This window comes from Gopherus evgoodei, chromosome 5 (assembly GCF_007399415.2).
Source record: "Gopherus evgoodei ecotype Sinaloan lineage chromosome 5, rGopEvg1_v1.p, whole genome shotgun sequence".
In the NCBI taxonomy this organism is placed as follows: Eukaryota; Metazoa; Chordata; order Testudines; family Testudinidae; genus Gopherus; species Gopherus evgoodei.
This window is the reverse complement of record NC_044326.1, coordinates 84,905,894-84,930,485: the sequence shown is the minus strand read 5'-3', so window position 1 is coordinate 84,930,485 and position 24,592 is coordinate 84,905,894. Positions and strand designations below refer to the sequence as shown.

General features: G+C 40.4%; 1 protein-coding gene and 1 long non-coding RNA gene across 10 annotated transcripts in view; one reads left to right on the top strand and one right to left on the bottom strand.

The window, feature by feature from the left end:
* The window catches only part of LOC115652054, a 33,876-nt gene extending 10,997 nt beyond the window's left edge, over positions 1 to 22,879 (top strand). For 2 of the 3 annotated variants that reach the window (XR_004000524.1, XR_004000523.1), the window contains exons 2-5: positions 364 to 453; positions 1,747 to 1,889; positions 2,324 to 2,439; positions 5,672 to 5,723. This is a non-coding gene — a long non-coding RNA (uncharacterized LOC115652054). Of the gene's footprint in view, positions 1 to 363; positions 454 to 1,746; positions 1,890 to 2,323; positions 2,440 to 5,671; positions 5,724 to 22,798 lie in introns of those variants that run through there. The other variant, XR_004000522.1, reaches the window with a different exon arrangement.
* SH3D19 (SH3 domain containing 19) overlaps positions 1 to 24,592 on the bottom strand; it is a 169,797-nt gene that overhangs the window by 31,780 nt on the left and 113,425 nt on the right. For all 7 annotated transcript variants that reach the window (XM_030563551.1, XM_030563544.1, XM_030563545.1 and 4 more), the window contains 4 exons: positions 22,794 to 22,935; positions 22,362 to 22,566; positions 20,606 to 21,598; positions 2,886 to 2,993 (listed from right to left, as the gene is read on the bottom strand). In XM_030563551.1, the coding sequence (XP_030419411.1) occupies positions 2,886 to 2,993; positions 20,606 to 21,305 (808 nt within the window). In that variant the 5' untranslated portion in view covers positions 21,306 to 21,598; positions 22,362 to 22,566; positions 22,794 to 22,935. The remainder of the gene's footprint in view (positions 1 to 2,885; positions 2,994 to 20,605; positions 21,599 to 22,361; positions 22,567 to 22,793; positions 22,936 to 24,592) is intronic.

The following is a 24,592-nucleotide window of genomic DNA, read 5'->3' as shown; positions in this document are numbered from 1 at the left end:
TGCAGCAGGTAAACCGGCCCAGCCCGCCAGGGGCTTTCCCTGAACACGCGGCAGACCGACTTTGAGAATCACTGCCTTAGACACTGAGTATTTGGAGACTGAGCCAAGTAGAGCTAAGTTAATTAAGTTTTCTTGCTTATCTAAGTCAGTGTGATGGGGACTAAAAGAAGGATTAACTGCAAGAGAAAAATCTCTTCTTAACATTCCTCACTGATTTAAAAAGAGCATTAGAGATTTATTTTTACACACCACTTTCAAATCCTGATACAGATACAGATGGCCTAGTTTTCTGCTCACATCCCTTCCACAAACAATATTGCCAAATCAGAAGACAGGTGTTGTTTCATATCTCTTTCTTCTCAGGTTTTACACTTGGGGAGAGCCGCTTTACTCCCAATTGGACCTCCACAGAAGCTCAGTTACTGGGAGTTACTGAAAGGAGATGCTGAATCAGTAAGTTCCTAAGCACCTGGCCCTTTCCCCTTTTTTTTTTTTTTTGGGACAGTGCTGTTCATTTGCTGTGCTATGTTGGCTCCCTACAGGAGCCATCTCCCTCCATAGCAAGTGGGGCTGAGGTCACCTTGAATCACTCCTGCCTGATCTTTTCTGGTGGCAGGACACTCCAACGAGGTTTAGTCCAGCCCAATCTCCTTACGACAACAAGGCCCTGTGTAGCTACAACTGAGTCAGACTGAAACCCATGACAGCCTAGGGTTTGTTTGGATTTATTTGTCTCCTTCTGAAGCATCAGGAATGACCACGGCTGGAGATGGGTCACTGGAAAGGGTGGGCTCTGAGGCGATACTGAGAATTCTCTCTTCCGGGAGCATGGCTCGCTGGTCCTTGTTCACATGCTCAAAGTCTAATTGATCATCATATGTGAGGTCAGCAAGGAATTTTTTCTCAGATCACACTGGCGGGAATCTTGGGGAGAGGGAGGAAAGGGGTTTGCCTTTCTCTGCAGCATATGGGCACAGGTCATTTGCCAGGGTTATCTGGGTATTATCTCACTAAATTAATTCTCTGACATTGGTGCTCCTCAGTCCCTCCTGTTCTTTCCCTGTGGCACATAACAGTTTAGTCTCCTGAAGGCTGTAATACCTTGTTCCAAATTTGGTTGTTGGGCTTGGCATAGGGGTAGCTGAGTAGCACTGGTGGCCTGGTCAGAATGGATGATCTGGTGGTCCCTTTTAGCCTTAAGCTCTATGACTCTAAGGCTACATCTACACTATGAGCTAGGGGTGTTTGTCAGTATAGCCACAATAGCATAGGTAGTGGCAGCAGAGGCATGGCTTAGCCATGCTGAGTACGTACTCACCAGCTTCAGGTGGGTTTGTACTTGGGATGGCTAAGTCATGCCTCTGCTACTGCTACCTGTGCTACTGCAGCTACACTACTACTTATACTCGTGGATATACTCAAGAAAAGCTAGCATTAACATGTGTATATGAGCAGGGGAAATCATACTCCTAGCTCACAGTGTGGACGTAGTCTTAGGCTTTGCAACAGCTTGCATTTGACAATAGGGATAATTGGCTCCACTCTGGGATCTGAAGAGCTTCAGAGGCCACTCTGCTTACTGTGAACCCCCCTTTCCCCCTTTACCTCCATCTCTTTCCCAGTTGCAGTCTCTCGCTGAGTGGCTCTTCACACCCGTCTACCAACTGACAGAACGTGATTAAGCCCTTTGAGGGCAGTTCTGTTGCCACTAGAGAGCAGCAAAAGACTGTCTTATCTGTCTTGCAGCTAAAGAAAAAAAAAATCTGTCTGGACATGCATATTAACAATCGAGACCTGAGAATTACACTGGGAAGGAGGAACACACCTATCTGCCTTCATTAGATTGGCTCTTACAGCTGAGGGTCCATGTGATTGTGCAAACCAAAAAGGTTATTACAAATTTTGATATAGATTTTTTTTTTTACACAACTTTTGTCTGTATTTTTTTAACTATTTCCACCATACTTCTTACCTAAAAAGCTAGAGTTTCAGTGGCAAATTAAACACTCTTCTGGAAGCAGTGATGTAAATGTAAAGAGAGGGTAAAACACTCCCAGCAGGACACTCTGCTACTACAAATTTGACACAGTGTAGAGGTATGTGGGTTTTGAGATGCTTTTAATAATCTCCTCTTGAGTTATTTCTCTCTTTTGCATGTAATTTTGGGCGCATCTACTAGGGATGTGATGATTCCTCTGTTTTGGGAAGCAACCCCAGAGTGAAAATTTGTAGTTTACTAAATCTGAATCTTGGCAACATGCAATAAAGCACTCAGTAGATTGAAGATTTCAACATCAAGACATCTAATGCTTCTCCTCTGCAGCTTTCCAGCTTTGTGAGAGCTAATCAGTGCCAGCTCTTGGTGGCGTGGGCTGGGAGATGGAAGATATTGTGGTTAATAGTCAAGATGGGACCAAAACGCCACATTTGGTATCCAAGGTTTGTGGTGCTATTTTTTTTTAATTTCTAAAAACACCAGCAAAATGCCAGTACTTGAACAGCTGTCAATTTTAGAGACAAAATGATTTCATCCCTATCAATATTAAGCAATGAAGTCATGTTTACATCTTTCTAGAAAACTAAAACAGTTTAATACAAAAGGTGTGAGCTTCAATAGGAGTGTCTACATTTGGTAGAGAAACAAATTTAGTACCTTTGTATTAAACTATTCTTTAATTATAGTTTTCTAGGAAAATGTAAACATGACTTCACTATTTAATATTGACAGGGATGAAATTATTTTGGCTAAGATTTTTCTAACTGTTAATGTAACTAGCTGCAGTTTGTTCAGTATTTCAGTAGTGAATTCTGATAAAATGATTTCTTTATTGAACTCTATCTGAAAACTTCAGATAAGAAATAAAAAAAAAGTGTGAAGGACTTACATTTCCCTGATTTAGATGGGATTCTGATCACGGTAGGCTTTCGTGCTATAGCTGGTTGAACTGTCTGTTCCTTTGCAGGCTCATTTTTGGAAGGGAATTGAAAGGGATCTGATAAAAAAACACAACTTATTCAGCATATATTTGTTAAACACACACCTTGACAGACACTTCATTCATTATTAACCAACTTGTATACTTCATGACTAAGGGAAAAAATCACCATCTCAGTACTGAGAGACAATAAATATAGAGCTAATGAAAGCAGATTACTCGGCCCTTAGTAAATAATGTACTTTTTTTCTAAATGTGCACTAAGAAGAGATTCAAAAATGAGTTAACTTAAACTCTTGTATTGTACTGGTGACCCCTTTCACATAGCAAGCCTCTGAGTGTGACCCCCCCTTATAAATTAAAAACACTTGTTTATATTTTTAACACCATTATAAATGCTGGATGCAAAGCAGGGTTTGGGGTGGGGGCTAACAGCTTGCGACCCCCCATGTAATAACCTCGCGACCCCTGAGGGTTCCCGATCTCCAGTGTGAGAACCCCTGTTCTAGATGTTTTCCAGGACTATTCAAATCATAGTCCAACAGCAAACGCTCCTCTAGATAACAATGATTTGGGAAATCAGTACAGCTTTAGGGAAACATGTTCCAAAGCAGTTGCTCTGATATGCATACATAGCTGTGAATGTATCTGTAAAAGAGTTAAGTCATTACACAGAAGATAAAAGACCTACCGAAAACAAGCAACATATTCCATTGCAAATATTAGGCTCTGGTTACAAAGTCCTTTTGGTGCCTCCTCCATCTCTTAATAAGTGACTAAGTCAGGTTTTCCTTGAAATTTGTGTTGCTTTTTTACAGATCATAATCCTGAAGTAATGGGTAAGGCTTGTCTTGTGGTTAAAACATAAGACTAGAGTCAAAGCTGGGTTCTATTCCTGGCTAAGTGACAGACATGCCTGGGTGACCCTGGGCAAATCACTCACTCAACCTCTCTGGGCCCCCGTTTCTCTATCCGTAAAAATGAGATTACTTTCCATGCTTAATAGGCAGTTAACACTTAATTGATTATGGTTTATGAATTGTTCAGATACCATGCAGAAGGCGGTCACAGAAATGTATTGGGATAAACAAATAACTCCTGTTCCGGCAGGACTCCGATTGCCTCCATGCCAAGGAACATGTATCTATTTAAGATCCACTCCATATTATCAAGTACTATTTCTTCCTCTGGCAGTATCTATCCCCATACACTAAGATGCCAACAATTACTGCACCATAATTGCACAAGATGGAAATTGGAGATGTATTCTGACCAACAAATTCACCATGACTCCCATCCACCATTCACACAGAAGCCCCTGCAAATCAGCACTGATCTCATGTAGTGGCCATTTCAGATGTGTGCTAGCTAGACAAGGCGTTATTGAGTGTCAGATGCACTTAAATAAGGAAGCACAGTGCGCGTTCCTTTAAATTCTCCAGTTTCTTCTTTTCACTGAAGGCAAGAAAGGACAAAATAGAATTAAAGGAAAAGCACTCTGCACAAAATGACAGCCTCCCTGGGGTAAAATATAAAATCACTTCTTTAAGTTAACTGTTCAGAATTTACATTAATAAAAGACTGTGGGAGGACAGCATTTCTTATAAAAATAGTAAGTAACAGAATTTGATGCTGTTTACCAAGAAACTGAAATATTTGCTACTTGGAGATTTAAATTAGAGTTTTTAAACATAAAAAATATAATGTTTGCCTCTGGTCTTGTTAAAAATCACATTTTCATTTAAATGCTTTCAAATTTGGATTATGGATGGGGAGGAGGCATATTCTAACTACATCATTCCATTAAAAATAGGCCTAATTAAGATAATTTCACTTAGAGAATATCCCTATTGTAGTGCAGCCAGTTTATATAGTAGAGCTGAACAGGTCACTCAACACCCCCCCACCCCCAATATATACTGTTTTGTACTGTGGATTTCATACAAATATCTACATCCACACATTGAGCTGTCTTTGTAAATGGGCATTTTGTTGAGGTCACTAAGAAGGATTTTTCAAAAGCTGTATATTGACACCCCAATCCTGCAAATATATATGCAGAGTCAGGGCCGGCTCTAGCGATTTCGCTGTCCCAAGCACGGCGGCACGCCGCAGTGGACGCTTTGCCGCTCGCCGGTCCCGCGGCTCCGGTGCACCTCCCGCAGGCATCCCTGCGGAGGGTCCGATGGTCCCGTGGCTCTGGTGGACCTCCCACAGGCATGCCTACGGATGCTCCACCGGAGCCGTGGGACCAGCGGACCCTCCACAGGGACGCCTGTGGGAGGTCCACCGGAGCCGCCTGCCACCCTCCCAGCAACCAGCAGAGTGCCCCCTACGGCATGCCGCCCCAAGCACGCGCTTGGGCCTGGAGCCGGCCCTGTGCAGAGTTAAGTCAAATGGGACTACTCGTCTACTTAAAGCGAAGCTCATGCCTGCATTTTTATAGAATGGAGACATAGACTGTAACAAGCCCCTAGTTGTCAATAGTTTCCATTTTTCTCTCTCCACCCCCTTTAACAATATTTAGTGCTGTTCTAGAGAGACTGCTCTACACAGGTAACCCTGGAGGAAAAGTCACCATTAAATCTTCATCTGTGTGGTATTCGTCACAAGGTTAAGCACAGCATTTATTGGAACATGAATTTTCCCCTCATCATCTTATGTTCAATAATACTATTGTCACCTCATAATTAGTTTATGCTTCATTAACTTGTTTGTGTCATTTCTTTCCCCAGAGCTGTGTTGGTGAAAATTGTCTGGTAAACTACTATGCTGCTTTGTGTAATGGGACTGACAGCATATGGATTTTTTTAAAGGTATTTAACAACAACTGGGCATGGTTTGAGCATGATTCAGAGAAGCGTGAAAATAGAAAATACACTCACAACTCCAGTAAATTAATCTTCTAGGGCATTCTTTATAACAGATAAACACCAATATCAATAGACTACTATCATTTTTCTTTAATAATCCTTTTATATTATTTTCACAGCCTTTATTTTCCTGAGTCTGACTTTTCTGCAACTGCAAATAAAACAGTTTATTTTATAACCTCCCTTTGATAACATATTTCCCTACATATGTGCTTAAGTTAGGGAAAATGCAGTGTGCACCTGACTACCACATATATATTTTCTCTTGGTTCTACTGGCTTAGAAGAGACAGACATATTTCATCCAGCCCCATTTTACCATCTTTGTTCCACACCAAAAAATAAAGGGATGATGTAGCAGATATTTGGCCTTTATTTAGGGGAAGATGGTGGCTATCTTTCTGAAGCTGTTATTGTTAGTCCATAGCTAGGAGACAATAAGATGAGCGATCTGTTTTATGTTCCTTTCTTCTAAGAAAAGTAAAAGATGTGGTAGATATCACAACAAAAATGGGGGGACCTCCAAACAGGTAGGTCGAGGAAAGTGAGAAATGTAATATTTATTATGTATTTTGAAAAAGCCACCCTGTTTTGACTAAGTCCTGCAAATAGTGCTCTCAGTACATCCAAGAATGACATAATAGCCCTATTGATTTGTTGGCATCATAACATGCATTACCATTATAGAAGTATGCACTGTGTCTACTTGAAATGTTTGATTATATATTAAATAAGCTACTAGACTGAGAGACACAAAAAATCAAGATGGCTATCTGGGTCTTCTAGGATTAGTCTACTCTCTTTAAAAACACAGAGATTTATTGAAATCTCATCTTGGTGAAACCACTTCACAGCCTGAGTAGAATCATGCCTAGCCACACTTAAGTAGAGACTTTCAAGATAAACCTAGATGCTGCTGGAAATATGGTTGGAGATTCAATAGACAGGATTGCAAACTAAAATGGAAGCAATACTGAACCAACACTAGTCTGGTGATAAGTGATACAGTGATAATGGAAATACTGCCTGGTGGATATTTAAACAAAAAGGATCTGACCGCTCAGACATTACAAATTCTCCCAATTTGCAAGATTTGAGGTATTAACATAGGTGTCCTGCCTAATTCCAGCTTGGTTAATCACATTCTGCCTACCTCAAATTTTCCCTGTATTTTGATTTGGAGAAGTTAATTGTTTGTTTTTGTTTTTAAAAACCATTCCTGTCATCTAATGGCTGCATAGTCCACACTAGCCTTTCACTGGTGGGTAAGTGACCCCTAACATACGTTGTTCTCACTGTGCTTTGCAACCCTCCAGCATGATAGGTGCTATGGGCATGTTCTGCCCACATCTCTCCCCACAATGGTTGCAGGTGAGAACCACAGTGGAATCCAGTGCAGTTCAGCTGTGCAGGAGGCAGGATTTCAGGTACTCACACAGGGGTGTGTAACATGGAGCCCAGCTGTAAGAAAATTTCCTGTGGTGCTCTGCATTCTGTGACTTTTGGGATTAATTAGGAGAGGTGATCAGCTTATCCATCACTGTACAGATCTGGAGAGGAAGGACAGTAGGGCTACAGAGACTACTCCAGATCTAAGACTGGAGTGGTAGCCATAAAGTTGATCTGCTGTCACTCTGGCTATGTCTACACAAAGAAAAACCTGCGGCTGACCCATGTCAGCTGACTCGGGATGTGAGGCGGTTTCATTGCCGTGTAGACTTCTGGGCTTAGGCTCTTGGACCCTGAGGGATGGAAGAATCCCAGCACCTGGACTCCAGCCTGAGCCCAGAAGTCTACACAGCAATGAACAGCCCCACAACCCAAGCCCCATGAGCCCAAGTCGGCTGGCAAGGGCCCGCTACAGGTGTCTAGTTGCTGTGTAGACATAGGGCCAGTGGCCTAGAAAGGAGGATTTCTTCTTTCCCTGCCCACACAGAGACTTCCAGCAGCCAGCCTAGTTATTCAGGAAAGCATACTAGGAACACATCTTATGGCCCCAATTCAGTAAAGCATTGAAGTGAATGGGACTTAAGAACATGCTTTCTTCAATCAGATCCAAGATGATCTCTTATAAACTGCAGGATAAAATAGACAAGAACTTTCACTTCCACACTCACTAAGGAAAGCTACATTCTTCTAAGGCTAGTCCTGGACCATACTAGGCTAGAAGCATTTATAGAAGTGCAAGATCTTTTATTACAAGGAAACAACTCAAAATAAGCAGCCAGGCAATGTCCCGTAGAAGACAGGTCCCAGATTGTATGTTTTTAAGTAACTTGGAATACTCAAATGTAATTGTTAACAGATCTTCTGAATTATCTTTTGCTCTGATGACTGTATCCAAGCCACGGGTCACATATAGTTACCACTATATCCCAAAAATACAGACGAGTCCATACTTGACTGACATGAAAGATGATGGTGGCTCTTTGTTTTCCCTGCAGACAAAACTGAACTTTCCTACTATAATTATGAGAGAAATAGACATAATATGAAATGCGGCAATAGCCGTGCTTGTAAAATGGAAGTACACTAATGGGATGGAGTTCATGACGGAAACCTCTCTACTCCAGATGTACAATATGCTATTTCTGTCTACAAATCAAGTCAATTCCTCTTAAAGTGCATGGGCCAAATATAGCTCTGGTGTATCAGGAATATCTCAATTAGTGAACGGGAAGACATTTTTTGAACAAGATCTGAATCTAACCATCCTATCAGGAAGGCAAAAAATAAAATAATTACCAACTCCATTCCATATAAAACCCCTGTAGCCTAAAGGATTTCTATGGAAAATCATTTGAAGGTCTCTTAATTTAAAATATGTGTTTTAAATAACTCAACTGCATTATTTCCCCATCTCAAACAAACTTGCATTAGGCTTTAGTTGGTTATTCAAGACAAGGGGCATGTCTCCTTGCCTGACTGTTCAGTGTCAATGCTGATGCTGTAACACAGCGGTTCTCAAACTGTGGATTGTGACCCTGTTTTAATGAGGTCACATTAGACTTGCTGGGGCCCAGGGCCGAAGCCAAAACCTCAGCCCCACCACCCACGGCCACTGCCTGGGGCGATGGGGCTCAGGTTACAAGCCCTTTGGCTTCAGTTTTGACCCCTCTACTTGGGGTGGTGGGGATCAGGCTTCGGTGTTGGCCCCCCGCCAGGATGGCGGGCTTGGGCAGGCTTAGATCTCAGTCCCGCCTCCTGGGATCATGTAGTAAGGGGGTCATGGTGCAATGAAATCTGAGAACCCCTGCTAAACATATTATACCAGCAACACATACACACATACAAAAAAGTGTGTAGTAAGAGATGGTGACAACATCAACCAATGGTTTGCAGTGACAACTGGAGTAAGGCAAAGGTGCATTATGTCCCCACTATTGATTGCACTGGTCATTGACTATGTCATGGAGAAGGCTACTAATGAATTTTATGGATAAATGATTAAGCACTCATTTTTGCTGATGACATTGTTCTGTTTAGTTTAATATATCCTGTAATTGAAGAAAAGTCCCAGCTTTTGGTAGGCACAGGAAAACAAACTGATTTGTTTATCAACAAGGGGAAGACAAAATATACCGCTATCAATGTCCTGAAAGCATCCATCACAGTAGATGGAGAAACACTAGAAGCAGCAAATCATTTTACCCAACTAGGGAGTGAGGTGTACAATAATGACAAGCAATGAATATCAAAAGCAGCACAATTTTCAAAAGCTTGAAAAGATTTGGAAAAGAAGCAAGACTGGCTACTGTATACCAAAACAAATGTTTTTAATATCATTATTATGTCTCTCCTCTTTCATGAAGCAGAAGCATGGAAATCTACAACTGAAATTGATAAGAACCATAACTCGTTCCAAAGTAAATGCCTAGGGAAGAGCTTCAGAATACAATGGAAAGAGTTTCTTGCAACATCAACAATTCTAACTAAAGCAAACAAAACTAAATAATTTAAAATGGTAAGATGACGACAATGGAAGTACTTAGGACATGCTTTAAGGATGCCACCAACACGACTTCCACCTGGGAAGAATAAAAGTGGACAATCTAGGGAAACTTTATACACCACAATGGAGAAAAAGTGACATGACACTCAGAAGCCTGAACAGACCAGCACAAGACAAAAGTAAATGGTGGAAAGTTTTGGACACCCTATGCATCTGAGGGTGCAGGAGGATAAAGAAAAGTAGAAGAACACTACATACATGTTATGGGTGAAATGGGGCTAAGATTTCCATCCTAAGTCATTGTAAAAATGGCGATGCTGAATCCAACTTGCTGATTACTGAAACCTCTGACTATATGAAGTCACAAGTGCACAGGTCATAACTTGGAAAACCATAAAAAAACCCAAACACCACAAACCTTTATTAAAGCATTAACACTTTAAGAACTATATTCAAAATAGATGCTTGCACATTTTGAGTGGTTGACTTTTGGCCTATTTCTCTTCCAGAACCTTGAGTCATTTCATTATGATATAAACACAGGCCTTGTCAAGGACAGGGCTGGCCTTATCATGAGGTGAACTGAGGTGGCCACTTCAGGTATCAGACTGGGGGGGGGGGGTGCCACTAGGACCCAGAGTCTAGAAAATTGTGTCAGCTGCTAGTGCATTATGTATTTTCTCTGCTCTAGATGCACAGAGATGGTGGAGTGCTGTGCTGGAGGAAGGAGGACACAAGAAACATAACAGGCAGACAGGAGAAAAGGTGAGAGGGAATAACAGAAAGCAGCAGGAGCTGCAGGGAGAGAGAGGAGGAGGAGCCTCTTATGTACCTCTCTAGCACCCCCAAGAGCCTGGACTGATTAACGCCAGCTTCTCAGGGAGCTTCCTGTTTCCTGCTGCTTCCTTGAATCCACTTGAGGGGAACAGGCAGTCAGCTGAAGTAGTAAGAGCTAGTTATGCCCTTAAGACGCTGATATCTTCTCTCAGGCCCTGCTAACAGCCTGCTTATTTGTCTCCTTCAACTGAGTGTTGAGAGCCACTCTAGCTGGCACAGAACAGCAGTCATGAATGAAAGAAGAAAATGCCCCTCTGGGGCAGCATTCAGAAGAAGAAAGCAAGCAAAGGAAGCTTTTCTATCTAAGCAGGAAGGAGCTCTGCTGAGATACATAGACACAAATGTTCACAGTCAGCCTTCTGGCCCCAGTGAGTATGTGAGTGGTGAGGAGATGCCTGATCTTCCAGTTAGTCAGAGTGCAGATGACCTGGCAGCTACTGCAGCATCCATATCTCCATCTCAAATGGATGTAACCATGCACATTCCTGAAGGAAAATGTAGAGTAGTGTGGTGGAGGCACAAGAAAAAGCTGCTGCTGAGTTAGTTCCTTAAGTCTAGATGATCCTGGACTGTGGACCCACTTGAGCAGAAGCCTGAGGGATTTCCTTGTACTGCATGGGCCACAGCAAATGAAAAACTTCATGTTCCCCAAAGACAATGAAAATACAAGTTTCCATCCAACACATTACTGATGTGAAATCCCCAATGGTGACAAAGCGGAGAGGCCATGGCTTATGTACTCAAAAATCCAGAATGCTGCATACTGTTTTTGTTGCAAACTCTTCCAGTCTAATGTTCCAGCCACATTGGGTTCTACAGGAACAAAGGAATGGAAAAATCTGGCTGGAAAGCTGGCATGCCATGAGAAGGCAGCAAATCACCAGAGAGCATTCCATAGGTGGAAAGAGTTTGAGATGAGACTAAGGTTAAAGGCCACCATAGATGAGCAGCATCAAGAGAAGATTGCATCAGAGTCTTTTTACTGGCAAAATGTTCTGAAAAGGCTCATTGCCATTGTGAGAATGCTTGTACCCAAAACCTAGCACTGCATGGCACTTCATTTTAGCTGTATGTGTCAAAGAATGGAAACTTCCTTAAAATTGTGGAGCTGATGGCTGAGTTGGATGCTGTACTCCAGGAGCATCTAAGAAGAGTCACCACCCAAGAAATGTACACACACACACACCACTACTTTGGAAAAACAATTCAAAATGAGATCATACAGTTACTGGCAACAAAAGTCAAATAGAAGATTGTGGCAGATCTGAAGTCAGCAAGATATAGTCTTATTCTGGACTGCACACCTGACATCAGTCATATGGAACAAATGACTTTAATGGTTCATTTTGTAACAACAACAGAACCTAGTGAAAATGTCCCTGCAATGGTGACTGTCAGAGAGCATTTTCTAGAATTTATTGACATTGATGATACTACAGGAGCTGGTATGACAAATGTGCTTCTTAAAAAAATGGAAGTTATGGGAATTGTGATAGCTGACATGACAGGTCAGGGCTACAATAATGGTGACAACCTGAGAAGAAAGAACAGAGGAGTGCAGACATGCTCGAGCTTTTTTTGTCCCATGCAGTTCTCATTCATTGAACTTGGTGGTCAGTGATGCAGCATCAGCTTCTAGTGAGGCTGCTCAATTTTTTAATGTAATTCAAAGCATCTATGTATTTTTCTCTGCATCAACTCATCGATGGCAAATTTTGAAGCAACGTCTGGGAACATCCTCTCTGACACTGAAACCACTGAGTGCTACATGATGGGAAAGTCGAGTGGAGGCGATTAAACCTATCAAACACCAAATTGGGGAAACAGATGATGCCATAGTTGCCATTATAGAGGATAATGTTATGACAGCAACTGTTTGTGGGAGAACAGTGGCAGAGGGAAATGGAATCACCAGAAACATAGACTCATAGACTCATAGACTCTAGGACTGGAAGGGACCTCGAGAGGTCATCGAGTCCAGTCCCCTGCCCTCATGGCAGGACCAAATACTGTCTAGACCATCCCTGATAGACATTTATCTAACCTACTCTTAAATATATATAACTTTAAATTTCTGTGTGGCTTAGTGTTGTGGCATGACATATTGTTTGAAATAAATGTTGTAAGCAAGAGATTCCAAGGTGTTGACCTCGATATATCCGGAACAATGGAACAACTGGACAAAGAAAAGTCATACCTACAGTCTTACCAGTCAGATGAGGGATTTCAAAACGTTCTGAAGAGTGCACAGAAGTTAGCAGAAGAACTTCACACTGAAGCTATTTTCCCACCCATTCAAGAATACAAGAGTCACCAAAGAAGACGACATGTGTGATATTGATGCACGTGATTTAATCCCATAAGAGACCTCAAAAAACAATTCAAAGTTGAATTCTTTAACTAGGTGCTAGCTTGTGCAATACAGTCAGCTGAACCTTTCACGCAGCTCAAAGAACACAGCAGTATATTTGGGATGTTGTATCATATTCCAAAACTCCTCACTATACCTGAAGAAGGCCTACACCAGCAATGCAGGGTACTAGAGACAGTGTTGACACATGATGACATGTGTGATATTGATGCAAGTGATTTAGGTGATGAACTGAAAGCCTTTTCAAGATACATTTCAGCAGGATCAACACCAAAGGCTGTTCTGGAATATACCGGTATGACCACCCTCTTTCCAAATGCTTTTGTTGCTCTGTGCATACTTCTAACACTTCCTGTAACAGTTGCCAGTGGAGAAGGCAGCTTCTCCAAGCTGAAGTTAATAAAAAAAAAATCTACGCTCCACAATGACACAGGAGAGGCTGATCAGGAGAGGCTGATCAGCCTTGCAACAGCCATCTCATGACCCAAGAGCATGAGATGACCCAGACTACAGACCTTCAGCAGGAAGCAGTTCAGACCTTTGCAACCAAGAAGGCACAGACAGCTCCACTTTGATTATTCAAAAAGATAAAAATGCCAGTGTTTACTATGCAGACAAGAAAGTTATATTTGTTGTGCAGGGGTTTGAAAGTGAAGTGTTACTTAAAAATTCTGAACAAGGCATTTTAAGCTGTTAGTTTTCCTTTATTGGGGTAGGTAACAGAGCGGTACCATGAGAGGAGTAGAACAGGAAGAAGGCAGAATTGAGACCTTTCAAAGTTTTGGCCCAAGTGAAAGGGCATGGGGGTGTCATTTGAACTCCCCGCCTCAGATGCCAAATTGTTGTGGGCCGGCCCTGGTCAAAGAAGGTTTAGGCTGCATTGGGACTCAGGAGTTGGCATCAAGGCTCTGCCTCCTATATGACCTTGGGAAAGTTGTTTGGGGCTTGTTTTTGATAAGTACTGAACATCCAATGCTTCCAATGCCTTCAGCTGAAGTTGTGGGTGCTGAGCACTCTTAAAAGTCAGGACTTTAAGCTTTCTGTACCTCAATTCATGGAGATTAAACACTTCTCTCCTCACAGGGGTGCTATGAGGATAAATTCATTAATGTTTATATTAGTTTTTAGCAAGCCAGTTGAATGGCTGTGATGCCACAGAATCTGTTTCATCACGTGTGCTTACATTTGTGTTTGACACTCTCTTTCTGTAGAACAGTTTGCTGTGTTATATTTGCGGCAGGCTCTAACTAAAGTAGTGATGTATCTGTGCAGTGCTAAGACATAGGTCTAAGCACCACACAAGCATATTTTAGCTGCATTTCATAAATATTATGTTTCTGTACATTATAATTTGTGATGTAAAACTGTTTTTTACAAACAAGTGGTAAGTGCCGTATCCCAAGCACCACCTACTAAAGCCCTTTCTTCTGTTCTAGAGTTGCCATAGCAACAAGTGTGAAGCCCTGGCATTTTGCTATGTCATTCATTACAAATGCAAAGGTCGGGAGAATTGGGAGCAGATTATAGCTGCTCTTCATGCCTTTACAAAGCATTTTACTGTGGATTCATCTTGCTAACTTAAAGCTGTTCCTATGGGAACATGGAAAGCACCTAATGTTAGTGTAATATGTCACCATACTTTTTACTGCACAATTGCTTTTCTTGTGGATCCTTTGTCATGTCATAGTGCTGCCAATAGTAACAAGAGACGAGGCACGATTCTGATCTCACCAACACCTAGGCAACTTTACTGATTTCACTGGTGTTAATCCTGATTTACACTGATGTTAAGTGAGACCACAGGCAAATCCTTTTGTCTTCTGCAGATAAGAGGTAGGGTGAACAAACAAGCCTACTTCCCACATTAACAAAATAATTACCATTGGAGAAGTCAGACAACTAAAGTCTGGTTCTTCTATACTTAATTTTTGAGTTTGTAAAAAATACCTTGAAAAATTGAACGTAGTATTCTTTTCATATGTGTCCATAGGATGACTGTAAGTTATCAGAAAGGTGAACAGTGATAATCTTCTTTTCTGGTGGAGAGTTAATTTTTCTGGCAATTCTCTGTGTTAGCACAGGATTTCTGGTTCAATATTTATTTAATTTCTCTTGGCTCGGTGGGGCAATTTGTAATGTATGTATGAGTGAGGGATGAACAAGCACTCGAAGAAGAAAAAAGACGGTTACTCACTTTCTTGTAGCTATTGTTCTTCAACATGTGTTGTTCACATCCATTCCAATACCCTTCTTCCCCTCTGTCGGAGTAACTGGCAAGAAGGAAGTGAATGGGGGTTGGGTCGGCAGGGTCATATATTGAGTGCCATGAGGGCATCACTCCAGGTGGCTCCCTGGCTGACCCGACGGGAGCTGCTAAGGGAAAAAGTTTCTGATGACAGTGCACGTAGTGCGTGCACACCTGATTGGAATGGACGTGAACGACACCTCTCGAAGAACAACAGTTACAAGAAGGTGAGTAACCGTCTTTTCTGTTTTCTTTGAACTGGACCCTTAAACGTAAGAATTCTGCCTGACTGCTTGTCAGCTGGACTCTAGAGTATTTATATTTGTTTATTTCCTTTAACCACTGAAGTACAAATTTTACTTTGAGTGTTTGGAAAAAAGCCTTATGCTCTGCTTTGCACTGCAGCAACATCCCTCCAGACAAAAAGAGCAAAACATAACTCTATTCAGAGCCAGTCATTTCCAGTCCTACAACATTTCCTGGAGTGGACTAGGAAGTAATTCTCAAGTAATTCAAAAGTTCTCTCTTCCTCCAGGGAATGATACTGCTTCTGCAGTGTTCCAGATCCCATCAGTCCACGAAGAAATGGGCTCTGCCTATCCTGAGCTGATGACCTACATTCCAGCACATTTCATTGCCAACAGAATGCTGAGTCAGCCTTATTTCACTTCTTTTAAAAGCAGTCTGTCAGCAAATGATTCAAAGCAGTTCTGAAAATACATGTATCGCTATCAGCAGTACTCAATTTAATATACAAGGCGTTTCTACAGTTTCCTTCCTAAATCCACCCTGGAGTTATGATGTCAATACAGAAAGGAAGAGGTAGTAAATCAAAATTCCATCCAATTATGCAAAGCACAAGTTATAATGAGAATACATTACATTAATAAATATAAACGTAGTGTGACAGCTATGTATTATTTATGTATCCATTTCCAAATAGGTGAACATTTTTAATGCTAAGTGAAGCAAACAGCTAAAAAAGTGTTAGACCCTTCTCTCTCTCTCTCTCTCTCACACACACACAGTCTCTCTCTCACTCCCAAATTCACATTTTCAAAATTGTATTTCATTCACCATGGGCTTTATCGTATCATCTGTTTTTAAGAGGCACTTCCTATGGATTGCAGTTGGGAATTTTGCTTAAAAACTTATGGTATTGTAATGATAGCTGGAACTCTGAAGTAGGAACCAAAGTTACCCATAGTGTAGTATGTAATGAGCCTTATCAGCAGAAGGAATGGCTTGTACCTGGAGCTAGGCAAGCAAGCCAGCAACAGCTATCTGTACAGTTATCAAAAAAAAATTAAGTAAATTGTTTACTGTTATTTAAAAGTCTCCAATATGTTATTTTATGTTACCTGTTGCTAACATAAAATAACATATTGGAGTACTATATGGCCCATGAACAGGCTTAAATCAGCGTATGCTTGAATTCTTATCAAGAAAAACCCATTTTTATAAGGCTACCAAAGTTCAAGAAAGAAAAATTTAGCAATAAAAGCTATGTAATATTAATTAGTGTGTGTAAACATAACTGATAGATGTTTTTGTATAGTTTTGTATAGTTCCTAGCACAATGGACCCTTCAATCCCTACTGGGGGGTGGGAAAATAGTTTTTCCCCCAATCAGGACTGAAGGGTCCATTATGCTAGGAACTATACAAAAACATAAAAAGAGAGTCACAGCACTGCATGGAATTTACTATCTAAATTCCCAATTCTGTGATGAGCTCAGTGTGGGCACCAGGGTCCATTTATTGCAGGAACAGGGCCTATGCTCTAAATTCTGAGGGACATATTTTCAAAGATATTTAGGTGTCTAAAGGCACAGATAGAGGCCGAATGGGATTTTCAGAAGTGCCTCAAATTTTTCTGATAAATAGATTATTTGCTATAATATGCAGTTTCAGGTCAACCAAATCTATTCGCAAATTTGGTCAAGTTTGCCAAACAATTTCTACTGAACCGAAAAAGTAAAAACCTTTTGTGATGGCTGCTGGTGGTGGCACCACCTCTCTTATAAGCCTTAATCCAGTGGTTAGGGCACTCACCTGGGATATGGGAGACCCTGGTGCAATTCTTCCCTTTGCCTGATGAGGAGAAGGAATTTGATTTTGGGTTTTCTGCACTGCAGGGGAGTGCCCTAGCCAAATGACCAGAATATTCTGCCATGAGGCTCTCTCAGTCTCTCCTCTTGAAGCCTTTCCACTATTTATAAATAAATAAATAGTCATCAGAGCAGGGATTTGACCTTGCGTCTCCCACATATCAGGTGAGTCCCCTAATTTCCAGACACCATCTCTGGCCAAATGACTATCCATTGTCATCATCAATGACTACAAATAGGCTTGGATTAGATTTTTATTGGTAAATGTCTACTTTACTGTACACAATCAAAAAATGACAAAAAAAATTTCCATCAATAATAATCAAAGTTTACAGATAGGCAAAGTTAGAAAAATTCTGCTTGTGAACGTATTGAAGTTCAAATTAAGGATATCTATTTTGAATATTTTGACATGATGTTGAAAATTTGCATTTGAACAGTCATAACTTTATAACAGTTTTAACTTTTTCTATCTCAATGTCTACCATCCTTAAACAATTGTCTGACCCCACCCACTGCCAGACCCACAATTATGAAAATTTAAATAGATAAACATTTTAAAGAAGTTTAAACCCCACAATCTGGTACACCTGTGAAAATTTAAATAGATAAAAATCAGAGAAAAATGCTTAAAAATAGATATTGATATTATCTGTCAAAATTATAAGGGGAAAAAAATCCCAAATTCTGCCAAATCTAACTGAGTTGCCACTATAAATGACAATGGATAGCCACACATCCCAGGTAAGTGCTTACCCAATGGGCTTAAAGCTGATAAGGAAGGCAGCACTACCACCACACCCTGTTTTGTCCATCTACTTTTCCTTCCTTTCTCAAAACATCTGAAAGTTGAAACAAAATTTGTCAGGTTGAAATGTAACATTTTGTTTTAACATTAGCAAAACATTTTCTTTTTACTTGAAATCTTTTTGACATTTCGAGTTGCTGAAAAACTAAAAAAAAATGTTTTCAGTTTGATCCAAAAGAAAAAAACATTTTTTTAAATTTTTTTAAAATTGCCAGTGAACCAAAAAAGCCATTATTCATCCAGCTCTAGCCCTAAGAGCCTAGCTGAATCAACCAAATTTTCCAAAATGTATGCAGCAGCTTTTAAGTGAAAAATGATTTCACATGGACGTACTAACTGACTAACTTACAGTTATATGAACAAACATGCAGTCCATGTAACAAAGTAATGTGTGTACTGGAAATACCAACTGTGAAAGTCACAAGGGCCTAATGAAACACATCCTAGAATACTCAAATTGCTAACTCAGGAGGTATCTGAGCCACTAACGATCATCTTTGAGAAGTCATGGAAGACAGGAGAGATTCCAGAGGACTGGAAAAAAGGGTAAATATGGTACCAATTTATAAAAAGGGAAATAAAGACAACCCAGAGAATTATAGAACAATCATCTGAACTTCAGTACCCAGAAAGATAATGGAGAAAATAGTTAAGCAATCAATTTTCAAACATCTAAAAGATAATAAAGTGATAAGAAATGATCAGCATGAATTTGTCAAGAACAAATTGGGTCAAATTGACCTAATAGCTTTCTCTGAATGGGTAACAAGCATTGTGGATAGTGGGGAAGTGGTAGATGTTGCATATCTTGACTTTCATAAGGCTTTTGATACTGAATCACATGACCTTCTCATAAACAAACTAGGGAAATATAACCTAGATGGAGCTACTATGAGGTGGGTGCATAACCAGTTGGAAAACTGTTCCTAGAGAGTAGTTATCAGTGGTTCACAGTCAAGCTGGAAGGGCATATCGAGTGGGGTCCTGCAGGGATCAGTTCTGGGTCTGGTTCTGTTCAGTATCTTCATAAGTGATTTAGTTAATGGCACAGAGAGTACACTTATAAAGTTTGCAGATACCAACCTGAGAGGTGTTGCAAGTGCTTTGGAGGATAGGATTAAAATTCAAAATGATCTGAAATGATGAAATTCAATAAGGACAAATGCAAAGTACTCCACTTAGGAAGGAACAATCAATTGCATACATACTAAATGGGAAATGACTGCCTAAGAAGGAGTACTGCAGAAAGGGATCTGGGGGTCATAGTGGATCACAATACTGGTCAACAGTAACACTGTTGTGTTTAAAAAAAAACCACACACACACAAAAAAAACCCCATCACTCTGGGATGTATTAGCAGGAGTGTTGTAAGCAAGACACAAGAAGTAATTCTTCTGCTCTACTCTGCACTGATTAGGCCTCATCTGGAGTATTGTGTCTAGTTCTGTATGCCACATTTCAGGAAAGATGTAGACAAACTGGAGGAAGTCCAGAGAAGAGCAACACAAATGATTAAAGACCTAGAAAACATGACCTGTGAGAGTAGATTGAAAGCATTGGGTTTGTTTAGTCTGGAGAAGAGATGACAGGGGACATGATAACAGTTTTCAAGTACATAAAAGGTTGTTACATGGAGGAGGAAGAAAAATTGTTCTTCTTAACCTCTGAGGATAGGACAAGAAGCAATGGGCTTTAATTGCAGCAAAGATGGTTTAGGTTGGACATTAGGAAAAAGTTCCTAACTGTCAAGGTGGTTAAGCACTGGAATAAATTGCCTAGAGAGGTTGTGGAATCTCCATCATTGGAGATTTTTAAGAGCAGGTTACACAAATACCTGTCAGGGATGGTCTAGATAATACTTATTTCTGCCATGAGTGCAGGGGCCTGGACTAGATGACTTCTCACGGTCCCTTCCAGTCCTATGATTCTATGATAATGGCACTAATTTCCTCCACCCATGGTGCACGGTGTTTTAGTGTGCTGGGTCATGATTTCCCAAAACACAATGCACACTGCTGCTTCTCTCGCTGACATAATGGGGAATAAATATCTATACATGTACTACTGAACTGCCCAGGAGCTAGATGCTATGAACCACAGGTGCTCAGATATTAGTACTAGATAGATTAGATAGCACAAGGCAAGATGTCTCCAGCGCCTGAGAAGGGTCCATGATGCATGATGCAGGGATCTGGAGGTGGTATCTGGAGTATAGTATTGAGTTTATGGTATATTATTTTAGCTATTAAGTTATAAATCCAGCTGACATGTTCTCAGAATTACACAGCCTGGGAACCTTATTGGTCAATCATATTGACCTCTGAGTCCATGTAATTTCACATGAAGCTTAATACAATGACAAGCATAGAATTTTACACACACACATACCAATACCATTGTAAATATGTATAATATCATGTGCATGCATATTTATAACCATGTTTACAATTTATCTCCTTACACTTGTTCTTACCTGCTTCAGAACTGGTACATTCTTGAACTGCACTAACTGAACTAGGGGGCAAAAAGTCATCATCAAAACTGATAAGATCTCCTTCCTCAGCTGGTTTACTTTGCAAAGTACATGTTGAGAGGTTGGTTGGAGCCGATGACTCTCTCAGGGACTTGAAAGCTGTTGCTTGAGAAGTTACCGAGAGACTGGGAGCAGTGATGATTGGTTTTAGTAAGGTCAAATGAGGGGCAGGACTTTCTACAGAAAGAGACTTTTTGGGAATGAGTGGCCTTGGAGCAGGAACTGGGAATTTCTTCTGTCCATCATTGTTCTCTGAAGTTGACCCATTCCTTGCATCAAGCAAATCATTACTAGTACTTTTTACAAGGCCAGGTTTTGGTTTCTTTGGCAATTCAGGTTTGGTTATGACATTACTCCCAGCTTCTTGAGGTTGAGAGTGCCATTTCCTGGATGTAGCTTTGTGTGTGTTTTCTGTCCATGAAGCCGACTCTCCCGAAGCTCTCCTGGCCCCTAGCTCTGGTTTTGGAGCTATTATTGGCTTCTTTGCAGAAACAGTTGGTCTTGGGACAAATGACCGTGGAGCAACTTCTGGTTTCTTTGATAATCCTGAGATATCAGAATTTGCTTGGGATTCAAACGCTTTGATCCTTGAACCAATACTATTTTGGCTTTTTTCTGTACTCATACTGTTCATCACCATGTGACTGTCCAATAAGCTATTATCTAAGAGGGACACTGGCTGACTTGGAGATGGCTCCCTTTCAGCTTGAGGCTGGCTCACTTCTTCCTGATTGTCTTGTGATTGGCTTTGACTATCTCTGACCACAGGTTTGAGATTGCCTTTTGATCTTGGTTTTGGCAGTGGACCTGTCACATTACTGGAATTTTCTTGGCACTTCCATTCTTCAGGCGCTTCAGAGACAACTAAGGGAGCCTCATTTTCTGAAGGATTGCTATTTAAGAGAGGTCTGGGAGGTTTGAGAGGACGTTGCACTGCCGACAGAAAAGAGAAGCTTTCAAATTGTATTCTGACACATCTTAAATACAAATCTACTTTGTCATTTGGCCTCTCTAACCATTCTGACTGGAAATTTACCAACTATTTCCACTTAGAACTCATCGTTTCTTGTGTTACATTTGTCATTCTCCCTTTTTCAAGGGGGCAAAAATACATTACACTCTAGAAAGGAACTGATCTTTGCACAAATGCATAGAATTTACAAGTAATAAGTCCAAAATTACTTTGCTGACTTGCAGCACTTTCATTTTAACATACTCAAAGCAACATCAGATAAAGAAAAATATTTTTTTAAATGTTTCATGACATTGAGGGTTTCCCAGCAGAGGCTAGAACAAGGAATAGTACAGCAGCTTCTCTAACCAGCTTTGTGTACATCTCAGTCCTGACCTACAACCTCCCTGCTTTTTCATTCATTATTTTCAGATTCTCTGGCCAAAAAGGATTGCAAATACAGCTAAAATGGAAAAATACTTGTAATGGTTTTATGGGGAAAAAATTAAATGCATTATAGCCTAGGGTGATATTAAAGAAAAACACGTTTTTACTTCTGACATAGACTAGAATGGAGTATCAGGTCATCAGAGGTAAGAAGCATATGCAGTAATTCATAGCAGCACCTAGTCCATAAGTGAAATACTTTTATTTGGTGTAGAAAGGATTAAATTGATTTTTAAAAGCATCCCCAGAACATAATATGTAAAATCTTTGATAATATGAAGTCCATAGAGCATTTACCTGGAACAATTTCAGATTTACAGAGAGTAGGTAGGTTGTTTTTTACATTACTTCTTGGCAAATGGCTGATTATTTCCTCTGGAAAGTCAGTCTGTGTTGCACACGTAGCAGTGCATCTAGAAGCAGCAGCAGCATTATTGTTATTTGTTGTATTGACTTGCACTTGGTTAATTTCTTTTATCACCTGCTCATAAGATGGTGGAAGCTACAAAAGAAAAAAAGGTAAAAATTTTAATGTGTCCATATGTGAAAATTAAAAAAAAACCTACATGAATTCAGAAATGCTACACTGTACAACAAAAATACAAACAAAAAACAGAGTAGTTCTCTTTTAAGAGGACAATGAGTTCCGGTGATGTTATTGTTTCTCTTTGCACTTTAAAATTAACATGAATTACACATGTAACATAAACACGTCTCTTATTTGCGCACCTCAGCTGGAACAAGCTCATTTGTCCTCCAGTTAGTCTGGGAAGGAGGAGGGAATCCTAATCCTTGTGGAGTGACATTTCCACCTGGGAACCAGGAGGATGGTCTGAGAGGCTCAGCAGCAACTATTGTAATCTCAGGACGTCTGAAAAGAAACATAAACAAGGTGATGTGCGGGAGAGGGAAGGAATGACTGACTAGCAAGCTTTACAGTAATTATTTAAATAAACACTAAAATAATATGTTTTCCTAGTAGTTCCAGTTTTATTCCTGACTTTGCAAATATGCCTTGTATGATTTCATACAGTCACTTAACCTTTCTGGCCCCAGTTAAGCAAGCACTCAGGGTCCCCATTCAGCAGAGCACTTAAGTACATTCTACCTCTAAGCAAAAGAGCAATTCTACTGACTACAACAGACTATTCCTGTACTTCAGGGTAGGCATGTGCTCAAGTACTTTACTAGAAGGTGTCTTTGTGTCCTTGCAGAATAAAGTGGTTTGGGAATCTTCTGATGAACAGGCACTAATAAATGCAAAGCATTATTATTAACTACTGTGTAGAAATAATGCAAGGCAATAAACCAAATTTAAGATGATTTTTTAAAAATTAAGATGTCTTAGCCCAGCTAGTGCAAGGATTGGGGGTAAATGTGTACTTTTTCACCTGTTCAGCCCAGTGAGAAAACAAATTGCAACATTCATGTCATGATTTTTTTATTAACATTTATTTATTTATTTAGTAGCACAACATTACACGTACAACATGTTGAAACGGCAACAAACTTATTGTGAATATTTAGGCTGATTTTTTTTAAAATGAATTTACTTCAGCCCTGCTACTTGCGTTCATTTCCTTTGATCATTTACAAGACTGAGTTTTAACCAACAGAAATACAGAAAGCTAACTGAAGGCTACAAAAGTGAGTTTTCCTGCTGGGAGTTTTTGTGTAGTAATCTAATCAGAGAACAAAAACACCACCATGTGATATATCTGACTATTAGAACTATCGTTAGTTTGAATAGAGAATATTGAATATTCATGCAGAATTGTTCATATTGAATCCCACAGAGTTTAAAAATTCACAGAGATTACAAGTAATTTGGAGTGAAGACCAAATCTGACGAAATCATGAGGAAAAGAGGCTGAAGTTTTCAACCAATTAATTTGTTCTAATTTATGGACATGGATCAAATTACTGCTGTTTTCTCTGTTTTTGTGTATGCCATTGTTCACATGTGATTCTAGGCTCACTTATGCTGTGCCTCCTAAATATATTTAATAAACAGTTTAGACACTTTTCAGAATATCTGGTTGGCAGTGGACAGTTCTCAACATCATTAATAATATTAAATGTTACCACACTGCACTGGCTACCTACTAACAAGTGGCAGAAGCTGGGGGAAATTTAATGCGTTGATTTAGAAAGCCTTACCTGGTTTGGTTCTTTGATACCTAAAGGCTTGTCTACAGGGAGAATTTTAGGAAAATCTCCCCACAGTTCTAAAGCAAGGGTAATCAAGCCTCAAACTCTGTGGGGCAGAGCCTGTCCTTTTGTTATATACCTCTACCCTAATATAATGCAGTCCTCGGGAGCCAAAAAAATCTCACCGCCTTATAGATGAGACCGTGTTATATCGGGTTCTGGCTGGTACGGTGTACCGGCAAGAGCTGATATGCTGTGCCAGACTGGACCAGCTTCCCCGGCAGTGATTTAAAGGGCCAGAGGCTCCAGCTGCTGTGGTGAGCCCTGGTCCCTTTAAATCACCGCCACAGCTCTGGCAGTGGGGCTTGGGCGGTGAT